General features: G+C 39.8%; 1 protein-coding gene across 1 annotated transcript in view; it reads left to right on the top strand.

Moving 5' to 3' along the window:
* dync2h1 (dynein cytoplasmic 2 heavy chain 1) overlaps positions 1-15418 on the top strand; it is a 99632-nt gene extending 84214 nt beyond the window's left edge. Inside the window, exons 87-94 of the mRNA XM_061073760.1 lie at positions 2453-2569; positions 4736-4843; positions 5450-5551; positions 9827-9916; positions 12156-12265; positions 12345-12426; positions 14023-14139; positions 14763-15418. Coding sequence (XP_060929743.1) covers positions 2453-2569; positions 4736-4843; positions 5450-5551; positions 9827-9916; positions 12156-12265; positions 12345-12426; positions 14023-14139; positions 14763-14930 — 894 coding nt within the window. The 3' untranslated portion in view covers positions 14931-15418. The remainder of the gene's footprint in view (positions 1-2452; positions 2570-4735; positions 4844-5449; positions 5552-9826; positions 9917-12155; positions 12266-12344; positions 12427-14022; positions 14140-14762) is intronic.
* Positions 15419-15777: the final 359 nt, after the last annotated feature.

Raw genomic sequence — 15777 nt, 5'->3', positions numbered from 1 at the left:
CTCGATGTAACATACAGTATTTACTGAATAACAAGAGAAAAATCACTGCTTTCATAACAGAGCTGCTCATGGAACAAAAAAGCTTTCTGTGTAATTATCATCAGCAACCATACAGAACATTACAGCTTGTGTGTGTAGTCCCTGTGTGGGTGATGATGCATTTTGTCCATTCATATTGTCAGTGTGGTCCACTGATCACAGGAACCCCCGACCTAGTGTCATCCACACAACTCCCACAAGTGTCCGTGTGTGTCTCTCCTCCTATCTCCCCCATATGTCATTGTCTCTTTCTCCCCCAGACTGTCATTTGTCATTCACTTTCATGCTCTTTCTTTCTCCCTCTCTCTCTGTCACCCCCCTTTCCCCCCCTTCATGGCTTTCTCTCTCCCCATAGGCTGTTGTGGGTTGGGCACTAAACTTCAGTGGTATGATCCCTGGTTTTGGTGGATGTCATTTCAAAATAAATGACGAGTTTATTGATGGGTCAGAATGGTCTGAAATATCAAGAGAGGATTCTCTTTCACTTACAGACTCACCAGCTGTGCCTTAATTCAGGGGCGGCATCCTTCAGAGGCTGCAACTGAAGAACGATAGTATCACAGTGGCCTCTAAATGTGGCCAACAAATGTGTTGTTCCACCTCGTGAAACCCAGGCTCCAACAGTAGGATCTCTCTCGGGCCAACCGATCCCAGGATTGATTGCGCGTCTTTGACGAACCGAGGAAATGGCGCTGGCAAGCGACGAGACATCCAATTCTTAAGTATCAGACCTAACCAACCAAACAGCTAATGGTACACGTGTTAAAAAAGGGGCATTCAAACTTTCTTCATGTCAGAACTTCAGCTCTGTTACTTTGTGACAGCACTAAGGGCGGGACAAGTGTAGGATATGTGATCACAGAAATCCTCTGTAGACCACCCCATGTCATTTTGGCTCAGCCCTCGTGTTCTAAGGGGCCGCATAGAAGGAGGCACCCCTATGATGATGATGGAATTGGGATAAGAGATGAATGACATAAGCATGTAGTAGAAACCCAAAAGTGGAAATCAATCATTGGCATTTTGTCATAAGGTAAGTAAATAAGCAATTGCTCAAACCATAAAGTGTATTTTGAATAAATATTTAGTTCATATATTTTGGTATAGCAGCATCAATATCTGTTTTTTTAACAAAAAAAGAAATTCTGCTCAGTGGGAGGGGGCCCACATAGCCTCCTGCAGCGGTTGCCGGTTCAGTTCCCACCTCGCCCTTTGCTGCGAAATCTTCCTCATTCTCTCTCCCTATTTCATGCTTATCTTATATTCATAATGAAAAAATGTTGTCAAATATCTTTAAAACTCTGCTCTGTATTTATTTTCATTGATTATCCTCTTGACTAAGACCATGAGAAATGTTATTCAAATTATAAAACTCTGATCCACAATCCTGGATTACACTGATTTAAAGTGAAAGCCTCACCTCATTTGACTGCACCCAGCGAGATTAAAATGGACTTCCTTGCACAGCGACATTGTCTGGTAACATTTCACTTCCCAGTCGGTTATGACAGTAAATGCAGCCTCTGCCTGGTCGTCGCTGGTTGAGATAAGAATAAATCTTAATATCTTTCAATACATTTGAACCCCAATGTATTTCAAATCACCATCTCAGCTGCTCCCATTTATTCATCAGGATGAAGTTCTAGATTAGCTATCTGTTTTTATCCTTCCCTCCCCCTTTCTTTCTTCCTCTCTCTCCCTCCCTCTCTCTCTCTCTCTCTCTCTCTCTTTCTTCCATAAAAACTTGCATACATTTACTTGCACACACACACACACACGCTTTCCCTCCTGAGCAGAGAAGATAAAGCAGGTGTTAGTAAAGAGTTCTCCTGGACCGAATGAAAGCCATTTATCAGACACTTTGCCTCCCCTGCAACACACACACACACAGAGTCACACAAAACTGCACAAACGCACACACTCACTGTGTCTGGATAAAAGCTAAGCATGTTTGATAAGGTGTGTAAGGTGCTGATAGGAGATGTGTTTGGGTTCTGGACCTTTTTACACTAATATTTCCAGACCTGAAAAGTGTGAGAGAGTGTAGCCACCAGATATGTAGACATTTTTTATCAGGCTTTCAAGAGCTATTAGTGATTTTTTTCAAAAACTTTTTCTTGTGTTTATGTTAAATTTGTAGATTTAGCTAAAATTTGAAAAGTGCGTATTTATTCCATTTAATATTTTTTGACAGAAGACATAAGCTTTCACAGGAGTGTGATGTTGCAAATGTATCTTTTATGATCATCTATTTCTGAATTATATGAAGGAAGTTGTCAACAGTATGGAAATCAAGCTTTATTGTGGGGAAACTTTTTACAATTATGGATGCAACAGACACATTTTTTTTTTGTCTATAACACTTTTGTTTAGTTGGACAATTTGCTTGTGTTTATAACTGATTTTTTCACAGGTGATTTCGCAGCTGCGTGTCCTGAGCCGCCCAGTAGCAACTGGGTCCAAGTTTGACAGGGAGCTCTGGTCGAATGGACTTTCACCTGTCCTTAACTTGTGGAAGAAAATCAACCAGGTCAGTTCTTTATTTTTTTTGTTTATTTTCTTTTAACTCTTTCTCTCTCTAAGATGAGAGATCACAAACTGCTCTTACATTTATGTAAATTCTGCAGACCACTCTCCAAAGCTTTCTCTATTAATTTGAACTTAATTTCATCATGCTCTGTTATAAAGTTCTCCTAGTGTCTCCTCCATGACTCTTGACCTCATGCAATGAAATTGGAATTGGAATCACAAGAACACAGTGTACGATTGCTGGAGATCATATATTAATTTCTCTCTGCTCTTTGCTTTACTGTCCAAATCTCTAATATTTGCTAAATATTTACGTATTCTCAGCCGTTTGGTCATACAACTCACACAACCTGCTGAGTGTTAACGCTTGAATAGGAGGAAAAACACTGTTTGATTTTCCCTCCTCTTTACTTCTTTGTATTCTTTGATAGTTCCACACGAGTCTTTATTTGCATGCAAAATCATGTTTTTACATTGCCCGTGCAGCAGCAACTAATCTAAATTAAAAGCTTTGAAAGCTAATTGGAAATTAGTAGAGTCTAATTGAGCACGGTGTGCGATAGCCACTGGCTTGCTGTGGGCCACGTAGCTCTACCATGTGTGGTTGCCTGGAGACCAGCCCCTTTCAAATCAAAAGGACATCTACCTCCACATTAAATAATTTAGCCACCATATTCCTGTTGCCTTACTCTGCCGCTCTCATATTCACTCTCATGCTGTAATTTACGAACCTTCTAGCTCTCCCTTCCCTCTCTCATGTGTGCCTATTCCTCTCTTTCTCTCTCCCCCTCTCCGACTTATATTCTCAGTCCCTCGCAGGCACAGTTTTATTTCCTATTTACTGAAAGGGGAATGATTGAATGATTAATGGTTGTCGCTGTATCACCAGCTAGCTCTCCCATAGATCACAATCCTTGTCTGGCTGCTTTCAATTAACGGGCCCTTTGTTGTCAGTGAACTCCGTGTTGGACTGTCAGTGGCTATTTTTTGCCACAATGTGGAGCTTGAGCTTCGTGTTTTTGCATGTTCATTATGAGCCTATGGAGGTTAATGTTAATGTCAGTGCACAGCTGTATGATTGTGTACCATAGACTGAATGTAGAGATGGATGACACGTCTCCATATCCTCCTGCTATCAAGAAACAGTGTGATAAAAACAAAAATGACAGAAACCTTCCCTGAGAAACAATTTGTTTTTTACTTTGACTTTTTAGTTTGGTCCATGTCCCATCCCCTAACATGAAAGAGGAGGGTCTATGACCTCTACTGCAGCCAGCCACCAGGTGGCAATCAAAATGCTTTTCTTTTACCTCTGGGGAGCCGTCATGCTGTCCATTTTTACATACAGTCTGTGATACTGTATACACTGTATGTGTGTGTATGACCTGATGTATTTATCTGGATGCATTTGTGTGCGCGTGTGTGTGTGTATAAACTGTGTATAGAGAAATTATTGTATTTATTTTGGTAAATCTGTATTCAGTCTGGATGGAGGCGAGACTCATGAGACAGCAGAAAGTGTTTATTTGGCTGTTTAGTCACATTTTTGAATAGAGACAATAGCAGAGCCGTAGACAAGCTGAATAACACCCCAACAGCTTTTTTTTCACATCTTATTCATCTCTCACTTTCCATTGTCTCCACTCCTCTATCCAACAGACCCACCATTCCTCTCCCCGTCCTTCCTCCTTTGCCTCTTGCTGAGCATTTGTGTGGGAAAACAAAATAGGGCGCTAGTACAGAGTGTGATATCTGCAACATAATACAACAAAATATCGACATTTGTATTCTTCCCTTTTCATAAGCACTTGGTGTACCTACAGTAGATTTCTGTGGTAACTAATGTGAACAAATTGTGGTCTTGGTTTACTCTGGAGACAGAGAGAAACAGTTTCCTGTTTGGTTACATCTTCTTGTTGTGAAAGGACCAAGTACAGTATTTATGTTTCTTGAGTAAAATAAATGGTCTCCCTTAATAAAATGCAGTGTCAGTCTTGTAAGATTATGTATTTTAACATGACAGTTTCATATCTCTCGTTGGCCCTCTCTATCCGTCATTATACAGTATACAGTATCTACTCTGTCTATCCACTGTATGTATCTATTCTATCTATTTAATCTTCTTTCATGGGGCTTATGTGCTCTCTGTGTCTTGTCCTTCTATCAGGGCTCTACACTGATCCATCAGAAGGTGGCTCTGCCTGCAGAGGGTCATGGGTCCCCAGTCTTGTCATTCATCGCTCTGGAGCAGTTCAATGCTATCCGCTTGGTCCAGGTTTGCTAAAAATAAATCTTTTTTAGATTTGTAGGATTGTATAATTTTGAATCATTAAAAGTTACTTATCTGTGGGTTGTGCTCACTTACCATTGGTGGCTGTCATCAAATATAATAGTGTGTACCTTGTTATATAAATGAGATGGATCTATAAAAATGGTAAGAGCGATGGAAAGTGGGCTTTGCTTCATGAAGATGCACGAAATGAGTGTGAATCATAAGAGGCCAGATTATGTAAATCACCTTATTGTGTAATAGATGTTTGTAGGAGCATATAACATAGTGTATGTGACTGTTATCATAGGAATCTCAAATGTACATTGTCATAATGAAAAAGGCCTAAACATTACTGTATTATAGTTTTAATATAGTAACTTATGTACCATTGCATATGAGGGATTTTTCTTCTGGTTCAAGAATCTCTAAAACCTTTTTTTTAAATCAAATAACAAAGATTACTAACAACATCTCATGCCACAATTACAGTACATCAGACATTTAGTCATAGGAACGACAACTCTGCAATCAAATGATTAATGACTCTGCAGCTACACATCCCCTCAAATGTGCCACAGAATATGAAATAATATACAAGTGTTTTCACAGAGTATCCACAAATCCCTGGCTGCACTGAGCAAGGTCATCAGAGGGACACAGCTGCTGACTCCTGAAGTCCAGAAACTGGCCACTGCCTTGCTCAATCAAGAGGTAAGAAGAGAGAGCCGCTGAAAATATATACATGCTGCTTTGTGCTTGTCTTATATACAGTGGGAAACATTTGATATTTTATATCAAATTGTGAAAATAAATTAAAAAAAAGTTCCCTTCATTATATTCAGTTTGATTCCCCAGGTGAGGGGAAACATAGGCTTAAAAGAATTGACTTGTAAAAATCACAATACCGTGTTGACAGTATTTTTGCCATACTTCTAACCATGCTTCTTTTCATGTAACAAATATAAGCAAAACAAAAAAATAAAATGGACATTATATGCAGAATCTCAACTCAACCAAGGCGAAACATTCCTCTGAATCAGGACTGATTTTTGGGTAAGGGTTAGTTGCACCAAATTCACCCATAGATCCTGATCTGCATAAATACATATGATTAGTCTGGATCTGAAGTGTAGATTTATTGGATTATTCCCAGGCTCAGGCTCCACCCATCCACCATGTTTGGTGTCAATCAATGTTAGTAGTTTTTGAGTCCTCATGCTGTCAAATAAATCAACAAACAGACAGAAGAGGGTGATAACATAACCTGATGGACCTATGTAACAGACAAGAGCAGTTCACCAAAATAATATCCACTGTCATGTTTTAAATTAAAGAAAATTATTCATGTGCGAAACTAAAAAAACAGAAATAATTATGTTTTACATAATAACACCACAACCATACAGTCACTCTAATCAACTCTATACCCACCACATTAAATCAGAACCCACGGTCACAGTGAACCCAGTGGACTCACATCAACCAAAGGAGATATAAAAAATGTATGATTTCCATATTTCTGCGTTAAGTGTCCATCTGTTATGAGTTTCCACAAATGAGGACACCTTGTAGTGCAGTTTGGCTGACCTAGGTAACAGCCCAGTATATAAAACAGATGAGCTCTTATTTCCTCTTTCCCCCATTGAATTCATCTGATGAAACACTTCCCATAACCCAACGTAGTGAGCACAGCTTCTCTCCTTAATGATCATGTCTATGATCCATGTTAAAATATTCCCTCTCTCTGTGTTGGGCTTAGTCAAAATACTACTTTCCCATGAGCTTGATAATCAAGCAAATGTTCTTTTTAAGTTCAGTACAACTTTAACTTTTTATAAATTAAGATGATTAATAATGGTACATAAATATTAGTTTGGGCTGAAAGTAAGCGTCTCCCAGATATTTAGTATTTCTGCAAATCACAGTATGTAAAAAAGTATATTAATAATATAGCATATCATTGGCTGAAAACATTATGTAACCTTGGAAAAAGCTGCAGCAGCTCTTATCTTTGATGATGCTTCTGTACATTTTGCCAAACCATCAAATCCTTAACACAAACTAAGTTAACTAGCAGTACAGTTTAAAAATGAATGACTTTTGTGGCCCTGATAGGCAAAGCTTTACATCAGTGTCAAAAAGACGACACAAGAAGCCACTTTCTCCTCACTTAAGAAGAAGAGACCTCACAGTGACAAAGTGAAGCAAAGCAACCACAATTGTATTTGAATAATATTTTGATTAAACAAATTTACCCTGACTTGGTTGTTAAAATTGTGGTTTCGTATTATATTTTGTATGAGTGCTATGCTATGAGACTCTTTATTTCCAACACTCATTAGCATTAGAATAGAGTAAAGCTCTCCTCTTGCCTAATGCTTCTGTGTGTCAGAACTCAACATTGCACATTTTACAATAATACCATTCTGCAGTATCTATCATAGCAGACATATTTTAAAGGCAATAATAAATATATATAAATAATTGAACTTTTTAAATACATAAATATGAATAGGTTTTCTTAGGAGGACATTTTAGTCAAGACTCATGAGACTCTTATATTTTCTTTTTAAACAGGCAGTTCAAGACCAGTATATCTCATGTGTTCCAAGACTGTGGCAAATGTTGAAGACAACAATGTCAAATTACACTATTCCAATCCTGTCCAGATTTCAAATCCTGAAAGGACAAACTAGAGTTCACTTTTCTCACTGAACAAGAATTAAGGGGCTATGAGAGGGATTTCGTGAAAAGAATATTAGTTAACAAGAATCATTTAATTTACAGTCTTTATTTTTGTTTTTCCAATATTAATTACTTTGTTATATTTCAAATTTATTGTATATTTGAAATTAGAAAAGGGGCGTTACTTTTTTTATTGGAGTATTCCCTCCAGTTCAATGTGAAAACTCACATTTAATATTGTTTAAGTCAAATTGCATTATAATCATTCTGGTTTGGTGTGTGTGTATCGGCCTGTGGCTGTGATACACATAATATTTCAAAGTACATTGCACTGAATCGTAATGCAACATTGTGATTTTCCTGGTACTTTGATTGAAGAAAGTTTCTCTATCTGGACCACTGAATTTTAATGGATTACCCCTGCTCTACCATTGAATCCCATACAGTCTGACATTTGTTCTCTAGATGACGCTGTGTATTTAAAATTTGATTACATACAGACATCTGCTGACATATATGACAACAAGTGATGTTGATTTAACAAACCATTACTGATTAGCCTGGTTTCAATCAGAGAAGAGGAACAGAAAGAGCTGTTGATCTGATTTATAATGTACATTTGGAAAAATGAACCTCTCAGAGTTATAACATTGTAAAAGTGTGGCAGGCACTGCTCTGGAGGGATCAGCTCCATTGCCCCTGTCATAAGATATCTTAAGAAAATTCTTCATATTTTGTACAAATGTTCTCTTGACCTCCTAAAGTGATTAGAATTTGGTGTTGAGAGGTCAAACACCTTGGTCACGGTGACCTCATAAAACACATTTTTCTCTACTCTGTCTTTAGGGAATCGCTTCAAATCTTGGACTCAAAGATTAGCTGATTCAATTTCAGTGGTTCAAGATCAAAGATCACGGTGACCTCATATGAGTCTGGTAAAAAAAATGTTTGTAGACTGAAACTGCACTGGTTGGCAGAGGCATACAACTGCAGGGTGGTAATTCTAGAGATTTCTGTCATTATTAACTTGTCTAACCTATCATGAGTAGACATTGGTATTTCAACCAAAGACATTTCAGCAACACAATATAACTCTTCATGTTTATCTCCTCACACACTAAAGTGTTACACACACACACACACACACACACACAGCTGGAGACTGACTGAATGGTTGACTCACAGCTGAGAGAAATATCAATTCCCTATTAGTTTCATTATGACTTAAAGCTTGAATATCACATCAAAATTTTCAATCTTTGGTCTCCCACTGCGCGTGTGTGTGTGTGCCGGTGTTTGTGTGTGTGTGCGTGTGTGTGTGTGAGAAAGGCAACTCTTACTTTCTCCAGAGTTTGTCTCCTCAGGGTAGCGTTCTTTTGCCACCTACACACACAAATTACATTTGTCACTTATGTCTGAGCGAGACCACAGTGTTTGGTCTCCTAGGTTACGACACAGTACTGTGTTTAAATGTATTTATGGAATGCAGGCTCCAGCGTTGTGCTTGTTATCTGTTTGTGTGTTAGAGGGGACAGGAAACAGGGTGGAGAAGGGGATGACATGCATCATTGGTACGGGTCAATTTGAGGTCACATGTTTTTCACATTCCACACTTCACTATCAGGGCATCACTTAATTACCTCCACCAAGGATGATATGTTCTCATCAGCCTTTGATGGTTTGTGAGTTATTAAGATTACACAAACTTCACCGAACCAGTCTGCATGGAAGTTTGTGGGTGAGTGGAACATGACCCAAGGAAGAACTGATTACATTTAAGAGTAAATCTAAAGATTTTATTTTCACTTTTTCTGCAGAATTGCTCACAGACATCATTTAATCTATGAATCATTGAATTCCTGTCACTTCTGGGTATATGGGCAACCTCAGGTGAAACCATGAGGTCTGACTGTTTGCGTGGACAGTAAAATTTGTATGGACAATAGCAGGAGAGCCCGAGCAGGCCTGCTGCATATAACATTGCAGATGGTTCTGCTCACAGCACACGGGAAAAAATAGTACATGAGTACAATTTATGAGTAACACTGCTCGGATAGGGCAAGATAGAGTATTTACCTTGGTTGAAGAATGCACCCTTTTAAGTTTAGTGACTGCGTGTAAAAAAGAATTAACCAAGGCACAAATCAAGCAGCAGTAAAAATGTATAATTTTTTTTAACAGACATTAGCTGCTAAACAGGGTTTTCTTGCTTTCTTGCTGACACTTTTATTTTTTGGGTTTGTATTTCTCCATAATGGCTCTCAATATATTTTATAATGTTTGTGCCTGTTTGTGTTTCAGTGTCCTTCAACATGGCAGAACAAATGGGAGGGACCAGAGGAGCCAATGCTGTACCTCAGAGCTGTGGTAACACGGGCTGTCGCCATTCAGGTACATTCAGGGACTGACATTCACACAGGCCTGCTTTTATCAAGCATCTCCACCCCAAAAAAGACATATTGTGAAATATCTGTTCAGTTACAGCAACTTCATTTCTGCACTTTAAGTGGTTTTGTTACAAAACCCAGACGCCCTTGTGAAGAAGCTTTAAGAAAAGTTTTCTCATCAGTATTAGTATCCTGATTGAGGGATCCATTTAAATCCTCGATGCATTTATATCCTACTGAGAGCCTTGTCCACTACTAGTGATTAATATTACAGCGTTTTATAGTATACAATTCTCTTAATAGGACCTTTCACCTCAGAGGTCTTCAAACATCCTGTATTTGCCTCAGATTTTGCAGTACAGAATGACAATGATTACTTCAAAGTTATGGCTCAGATTGAAATAGTTTAAGAGGGATTTAGGCAATTTGGTTACTAAAGCTTTGACCAAAAAATTCTAATGTTTATAAAAGCACTTCATAAATAAGATCATGAGGCTCTGGGAAGTACCAGCCTTTGGCTAGTGCCAGGAAACAAAGGTTCTGGCTGAAATGACTTTCTGTCTCCTCTCCACTGTGTCTGACTGCATGCCTTACTCAATACGCTCTGGCAGACCACAACACACACACACACATTCAGAAATTATTTATTTATTAGTGAATTTGAGGCATTTCATTATTTGTGTGGGCGAGCCACGCTCTCTCTGCCCTCCTGCCTACACATCTGTTTGTGCGTATTTCTCCCGTCTGTCTTCACTCGCTCCTCTCTCTGTCTGCGGGCCTACCTGTCTACCTGCTCTCCATCTGTCCTCATGCGTGTCTCTCTGGAGGCTGCACTGTCCTTAACTGTCTGCTCGGTACTGAGTGATATCTCTGTTAGCAGTGTGTCTGTGTCCTGTAAGCTAATCAGTCTAATAAAGGCGGAGTCGGCCAGAGCTGCTGCTGTGTGGAGCTGCTGAAGAGAAAAAAGGAAAAGAAAACAGCTAACAGTGCAGCACTGCACCCAGACGTGCAGGACGACCTTGAAAACACTCAAATGCTCTCACACATACAGTAATGCAAGTAAACACTATGCATACCTATACACACATCAGCCAAATAGCTTTCTCTGTGCATGATGGTGTGTGCACACTCGCATCTGCCTTCAACTCTGTGCCTCTGTGTGTGTGGGTTTGGGTTTTTCATTTGTGCGTATTATTTCCTTGGTATAATGTTCAACCCAATTTATGCATAAAGCCAGTGCCGACTGACACTGCACTAAAAACGACTCCATTTAAAGAAGCGATTGGATCAGATGTTTTCTCACTCTGCCCTTATTTGTCAGCAATTTACTTCAGCCGACCTCCAAATCCCTCTAGTTTCTATGGTGATTCAGACAAAACTACACATTCAAATAATAACTGCAAAAAAAGGCCCAGGAAAGAACTAAACCTCAATCTTAGGTAAAGTCTTGCGGCTTAAATATGCCTCCATCTGTCTTAGTGTTGTCAGCTGCAAGTGTCATCAGGGCAGTGATATCAGTTGTTGTGCTCCAGAGAAAAAGAACAAAATACAAAATAATAGCGGATCTCTTTGTGAGTTATTTCACCTGAAGTCGTGAGCTGTTTTTATTGAACGTAACTCGTTTCTGCAGTGACACAGATAGAGGCTGTGCACCTGTTCAAAGCAGATGTTGCTGAATAACGACAAATGGATCAACACTAAGAGACATAGAGGGCTCCTGTCCAGAGCCATTCAGATTCACTCCTCATGTTTGTTTCACTCCTCATGTTTGTGTTCTTTGATCTGCAACAGTGTAGGTTTTGGGTTTTTTGTCTGTCCCATTTTGAACAAGAGACTTAAAAGTGAACTGAAGTGTTGGAAATTAAGCAGTTGTTACACATTTTATTGGCTTTAAGTTTTGCTTGCAGAATAGGTAGCTCTTTTTTTAATCTCTCATTTACAAGTACACACTGACTCAGAAATCAGCACTGACTGACACATATCACATTCTCTACGTAAGTTTAAAGAGTTTTATACAGCACAAACATCAACTGTGTGTATTTTCTGTAACCAAACAGAGTCGACTCTGTTTGTGTCAGATGAGGAAAATTTTGTTTATTGTCATTATATTTAACAGACCCTCTAAATGTTCCACCTGACTCCTGCGTAAAACTGAATTAATTCCCAATTTCTCTGTTATCTCGTGCTAATTTTCTTATGGTACAATACTTTGTGTGTCTGTCTGTGTACGTTTGTCCGCACAGAGTTGGGTGGAGCGTGCAGGTCGACAAGCTCTTCTTTCAGACACCCTGGATCTGTCTGAGCTCTTCCACCCTGATACCTTCCTTAATGCCCTGAGACAGGAAACAGCCAGGTAACACTGAAACTGCAGGCGTTACTCTCCATGTAAAGAGCATGAATGCTGAAGTTAACCATATCTTTTTGGTTTTTAGGTCCATGGGTTGTTCAATGGATAGTTTGGTGTTTGTCTCAACATGGAGGAGTCCCATTGCACAGGCCAAACTGCAAGTGAAGGTACAATTACAACTCAAGCCACAGATCATGTGTCCAGACAGTGGAAGCATACTGCTGCTATGTCACTGCAAAATACAGGACACTTTAAAAGAGACAGACTGGAACTGAAGCCATTTTCAGACAACGTCTGAAGATCTTCAACCTGCATTACTTTTCTTTGCAATCCTGAGATATTTTATTTGTTTTTGTGGTTTTTATTTTCTTTATATTTTTGCGTGTTAGACAGTTAGTCATCCCGCCTATTCACTCAGGGTGAATCCTACGGAGGATCTCCTGCTGTGTTCTCACATCAGCTCCTCCGAAGTTTCTCTGAACCTTTTAACTCGGAAGCTGGCCAGAGAAAGTCTTCATAAACTCCAGGGCTCTAAGTCGGACATTTGCGTCCTCACATATACCCCTCAGTAGGATCTCCGGAGTTCAGTGCATGTCTGAAAGCAGCTTGAGTGATGAATGTAATGTAACTAGAATAGCACTCAGCAGAGTGCATACCTCTGCCAAGGCCTAACAGTCCCCTCATGAAACCACAGTTGGATCCAGATTTTTATTCCACCCACTCATAAATGTCTTTTAAAAATGCCTCACTTTTTTCATCAAGGTCCATGAGTAATGAGTTTTAAACAAGTTAAAGAAAGTGGGGGGGGAGGGGGGGATCCTTGATCTGAATTCAGTGGGTTCCTCCTCGACCCACACTGCAGCATTACACCAAATGTCATGGTTATCTGTCCAGTTGGTTTTTGCATAATCCTGCTAACAAACTGAAAGATAAAGACCTTGACCGAGGTAATATAACATTGTTGGAATAGTATTTGGATCCAGATGAGAAGGCTGACTCTGAAAGAATGGAGAAAAGAGTGAGATAGAAATAAAGAAAAGTTTTCACCACATCCATTAGAGAGTCTGTGCCTCTGACAGCTGTAATCTCTGCTCCCTTGTTGCTTTTTGATCCATTTGACAGACAGAAATTCCTACAACTGAAGAACAGGGAGCTCATACCCACTGCACAAACCCACTCCCGCTCTTCATTTCTCTGCCTTTCGGGCTCTGATTTGAGGGTGATATAATTATATCGTCTGCAATTTCAATACTCCAAGGATTTAGTTTCATTTCTGTCGAGCCAATAAAACTGGGCACGATTCGACGTGAACTTTAAACATACAAATAGAGAGAGAGAGGCGAAGGGTGTGGGTGCTTAGAGAGAGGCTGCAGCTGCAGGGCGTCAAGGGAAACACTCAGACATCTGACAGTCGAAGAGAAAGGGGATAATTGTTGAGAGGCAACTAGCTCTCTTCTATGAACACACACTCACACACACACACAAACACAATGCAGCTTTTTCTGAATTTGCCTTTCGCTCCCTCTTTCGTCTACTCTCCCTCAGATTATGGTGATTTAGTCGTCACTTGTTTTTATCTGACTTGATGCCAGACTTTCCTCTTTGTTTTTTGTCTGGCCCACTGTGGAAAATCCCTGAGTCACTGGACTGATTTCACTGACACACATACGCCTCTTAATGTGGCGACAGCGAAGTCTGTCCGCCTGACGCCCTCTCCTCCTCTCACCTAATTTCTCTCTCTCTCTGTCTCTTCTTGTTTTAAGGTTGGAGGTCTGCAGTTGGAGGGTTGTAGTTTTGATGGTGTCCGTCTTTGTGAGAATCAACACAATTCTCCCAGTGTATCAGCGGTGCCGCCCTGCCACATGGCCTGGGTTCCACAGGTATGTAATTGTGTTTAAAACATCAGCACATCAGTCGGGTGGCAACTAACTACTGATTAAATCACATAATAATTGTGCATACCTCTGCCAAGGCCCAACGGTCCCCATTTAAATCCACTAGATCCAGATCTAATTTGCACCAAGTTACAGGGAGAAAAATGCACGTCACACTTTTTCAGACACTATGCAAACGTATTTATAATTTTTTGTTTTGTCTACAGCTCAAAGATCATCAGTTTATGATGATATGAACTGATGACAAACTGATGACAGTTCTTTTTAAAACAATATCATTGTTGTCAATCAGTTTTGCATTCTTTGCTAGAAAAGGCCTCAAATAATTTATCAATAACCAAAGGGGTAGCCTAGTAGTTTTCTGTAAATTGATAAATCAATTATTTGACTGATCATCTCTGCACTAGTTTGTGTAACAGCGTAATAAAAAAATGATTGGTTATTCAAAACTGAGATTTCTGCACAACTGGATACACTGAAACATTCCTCAGTTGCTGAACCTTACTTGTGGATCTTTGGATATATCAATAATTTATCATTGTAATACTTTAGTTACAGACTAACTGTGAATACATCTATTAATTTGTGTATTTAATGTTCAATCGTAGGCGTCTGCTGCTGACTCGGCTGGGACAGAGGAGACCATGTGGCTGCCTCTGTACAGCAGCTCAGAGCGAGTGAAGGTGGTCACGCACCTCTGCCTGCCCTGCGGACTGAACCCAGACCAGTGGATACAGACTGGGGCTGCGTTCTTTTTAAACCGCTTTCAGATATGAAGTCAGGAAAATTGGGTCCAGATATTTTGCCGGAGGATTGCCTTTCACACACACAGCAGAAGATTGTTCGGGTCAAACGCATTTACAACAACAGGAAAACATCCACAAATGGACTGAGCAGGAGGCCTGTAATGTAAAAACAAGTCTGTGGAAATCACGTTTTTTGATATCAGCGCATCAACACCAAAAACTCTCCGACATCATTGTCTTTCCAAGTCGACACCTTCAGCGTCTTCTCTGTGTTTGGAACCTCCTCTTCACCCTGAGTTATTTATATTCTTTTTGTTTTGTATTCTCTGTTTTGCGTCCATTACGTGGTTGAAATGTCATCATGCTCATTCGCACATTTTCTAGATCTATATATTTTTCAAGGGGGTTGGCAGGAAAAGTTCTGGAAAATATAAGGATATAAAACTGTATATTTGTAACTGTTGTTTTTACTTACAGAGCTTAAGAGTAAAGATGAAATAAATGTCATCTTGTTCAGATTTTCAGTTGTAGTTGTCAATAATAATTTGTATGTCTTTATGTGTGTGCGTCAATCCTCCACCACACACCATCAGTAGTCACAGTTCACTCCACCCGCTCGGCCTCTCCCTCAGTTCTGCTGAAACGGGCTCAGTGTCTGTTCCCAAAGCAAATGTGGGTTCCCTCTCTCTCTCCCAAACACACACACACACACACACACACACACACACACTTACATTCACAAGCACTCCGTTAGTCCCTAACCTCTGTGTGATTGGCTCTGAGTTGTGGTTGAGCGGAGTCAGTGAAGCTGTGATGGATGGCCACGGAGCGGCAGGGGAGGGAGTGAGGTGCGTAGAGTGTGTACGTGTGTGTCTTT

Source organism: Limanda limanda, chromosome 6 (genome assembly GCF_963576545.1).
Source record: "Limanda limanda chromosome 6, fLimLim1.1, whole genome shotgun sequence".
Classification (NCBI taxonomy): Eukaryota; Metazoa; Chordata; class Actinopteri; order Pleuronectiformes; family Pleuronectidae; genus Limanda; species Limanda limanda.
Note: the sequence above shows the minus strand (reverse complement) of the source record. Positions and strands in the feature narration are given on the sequence as shown.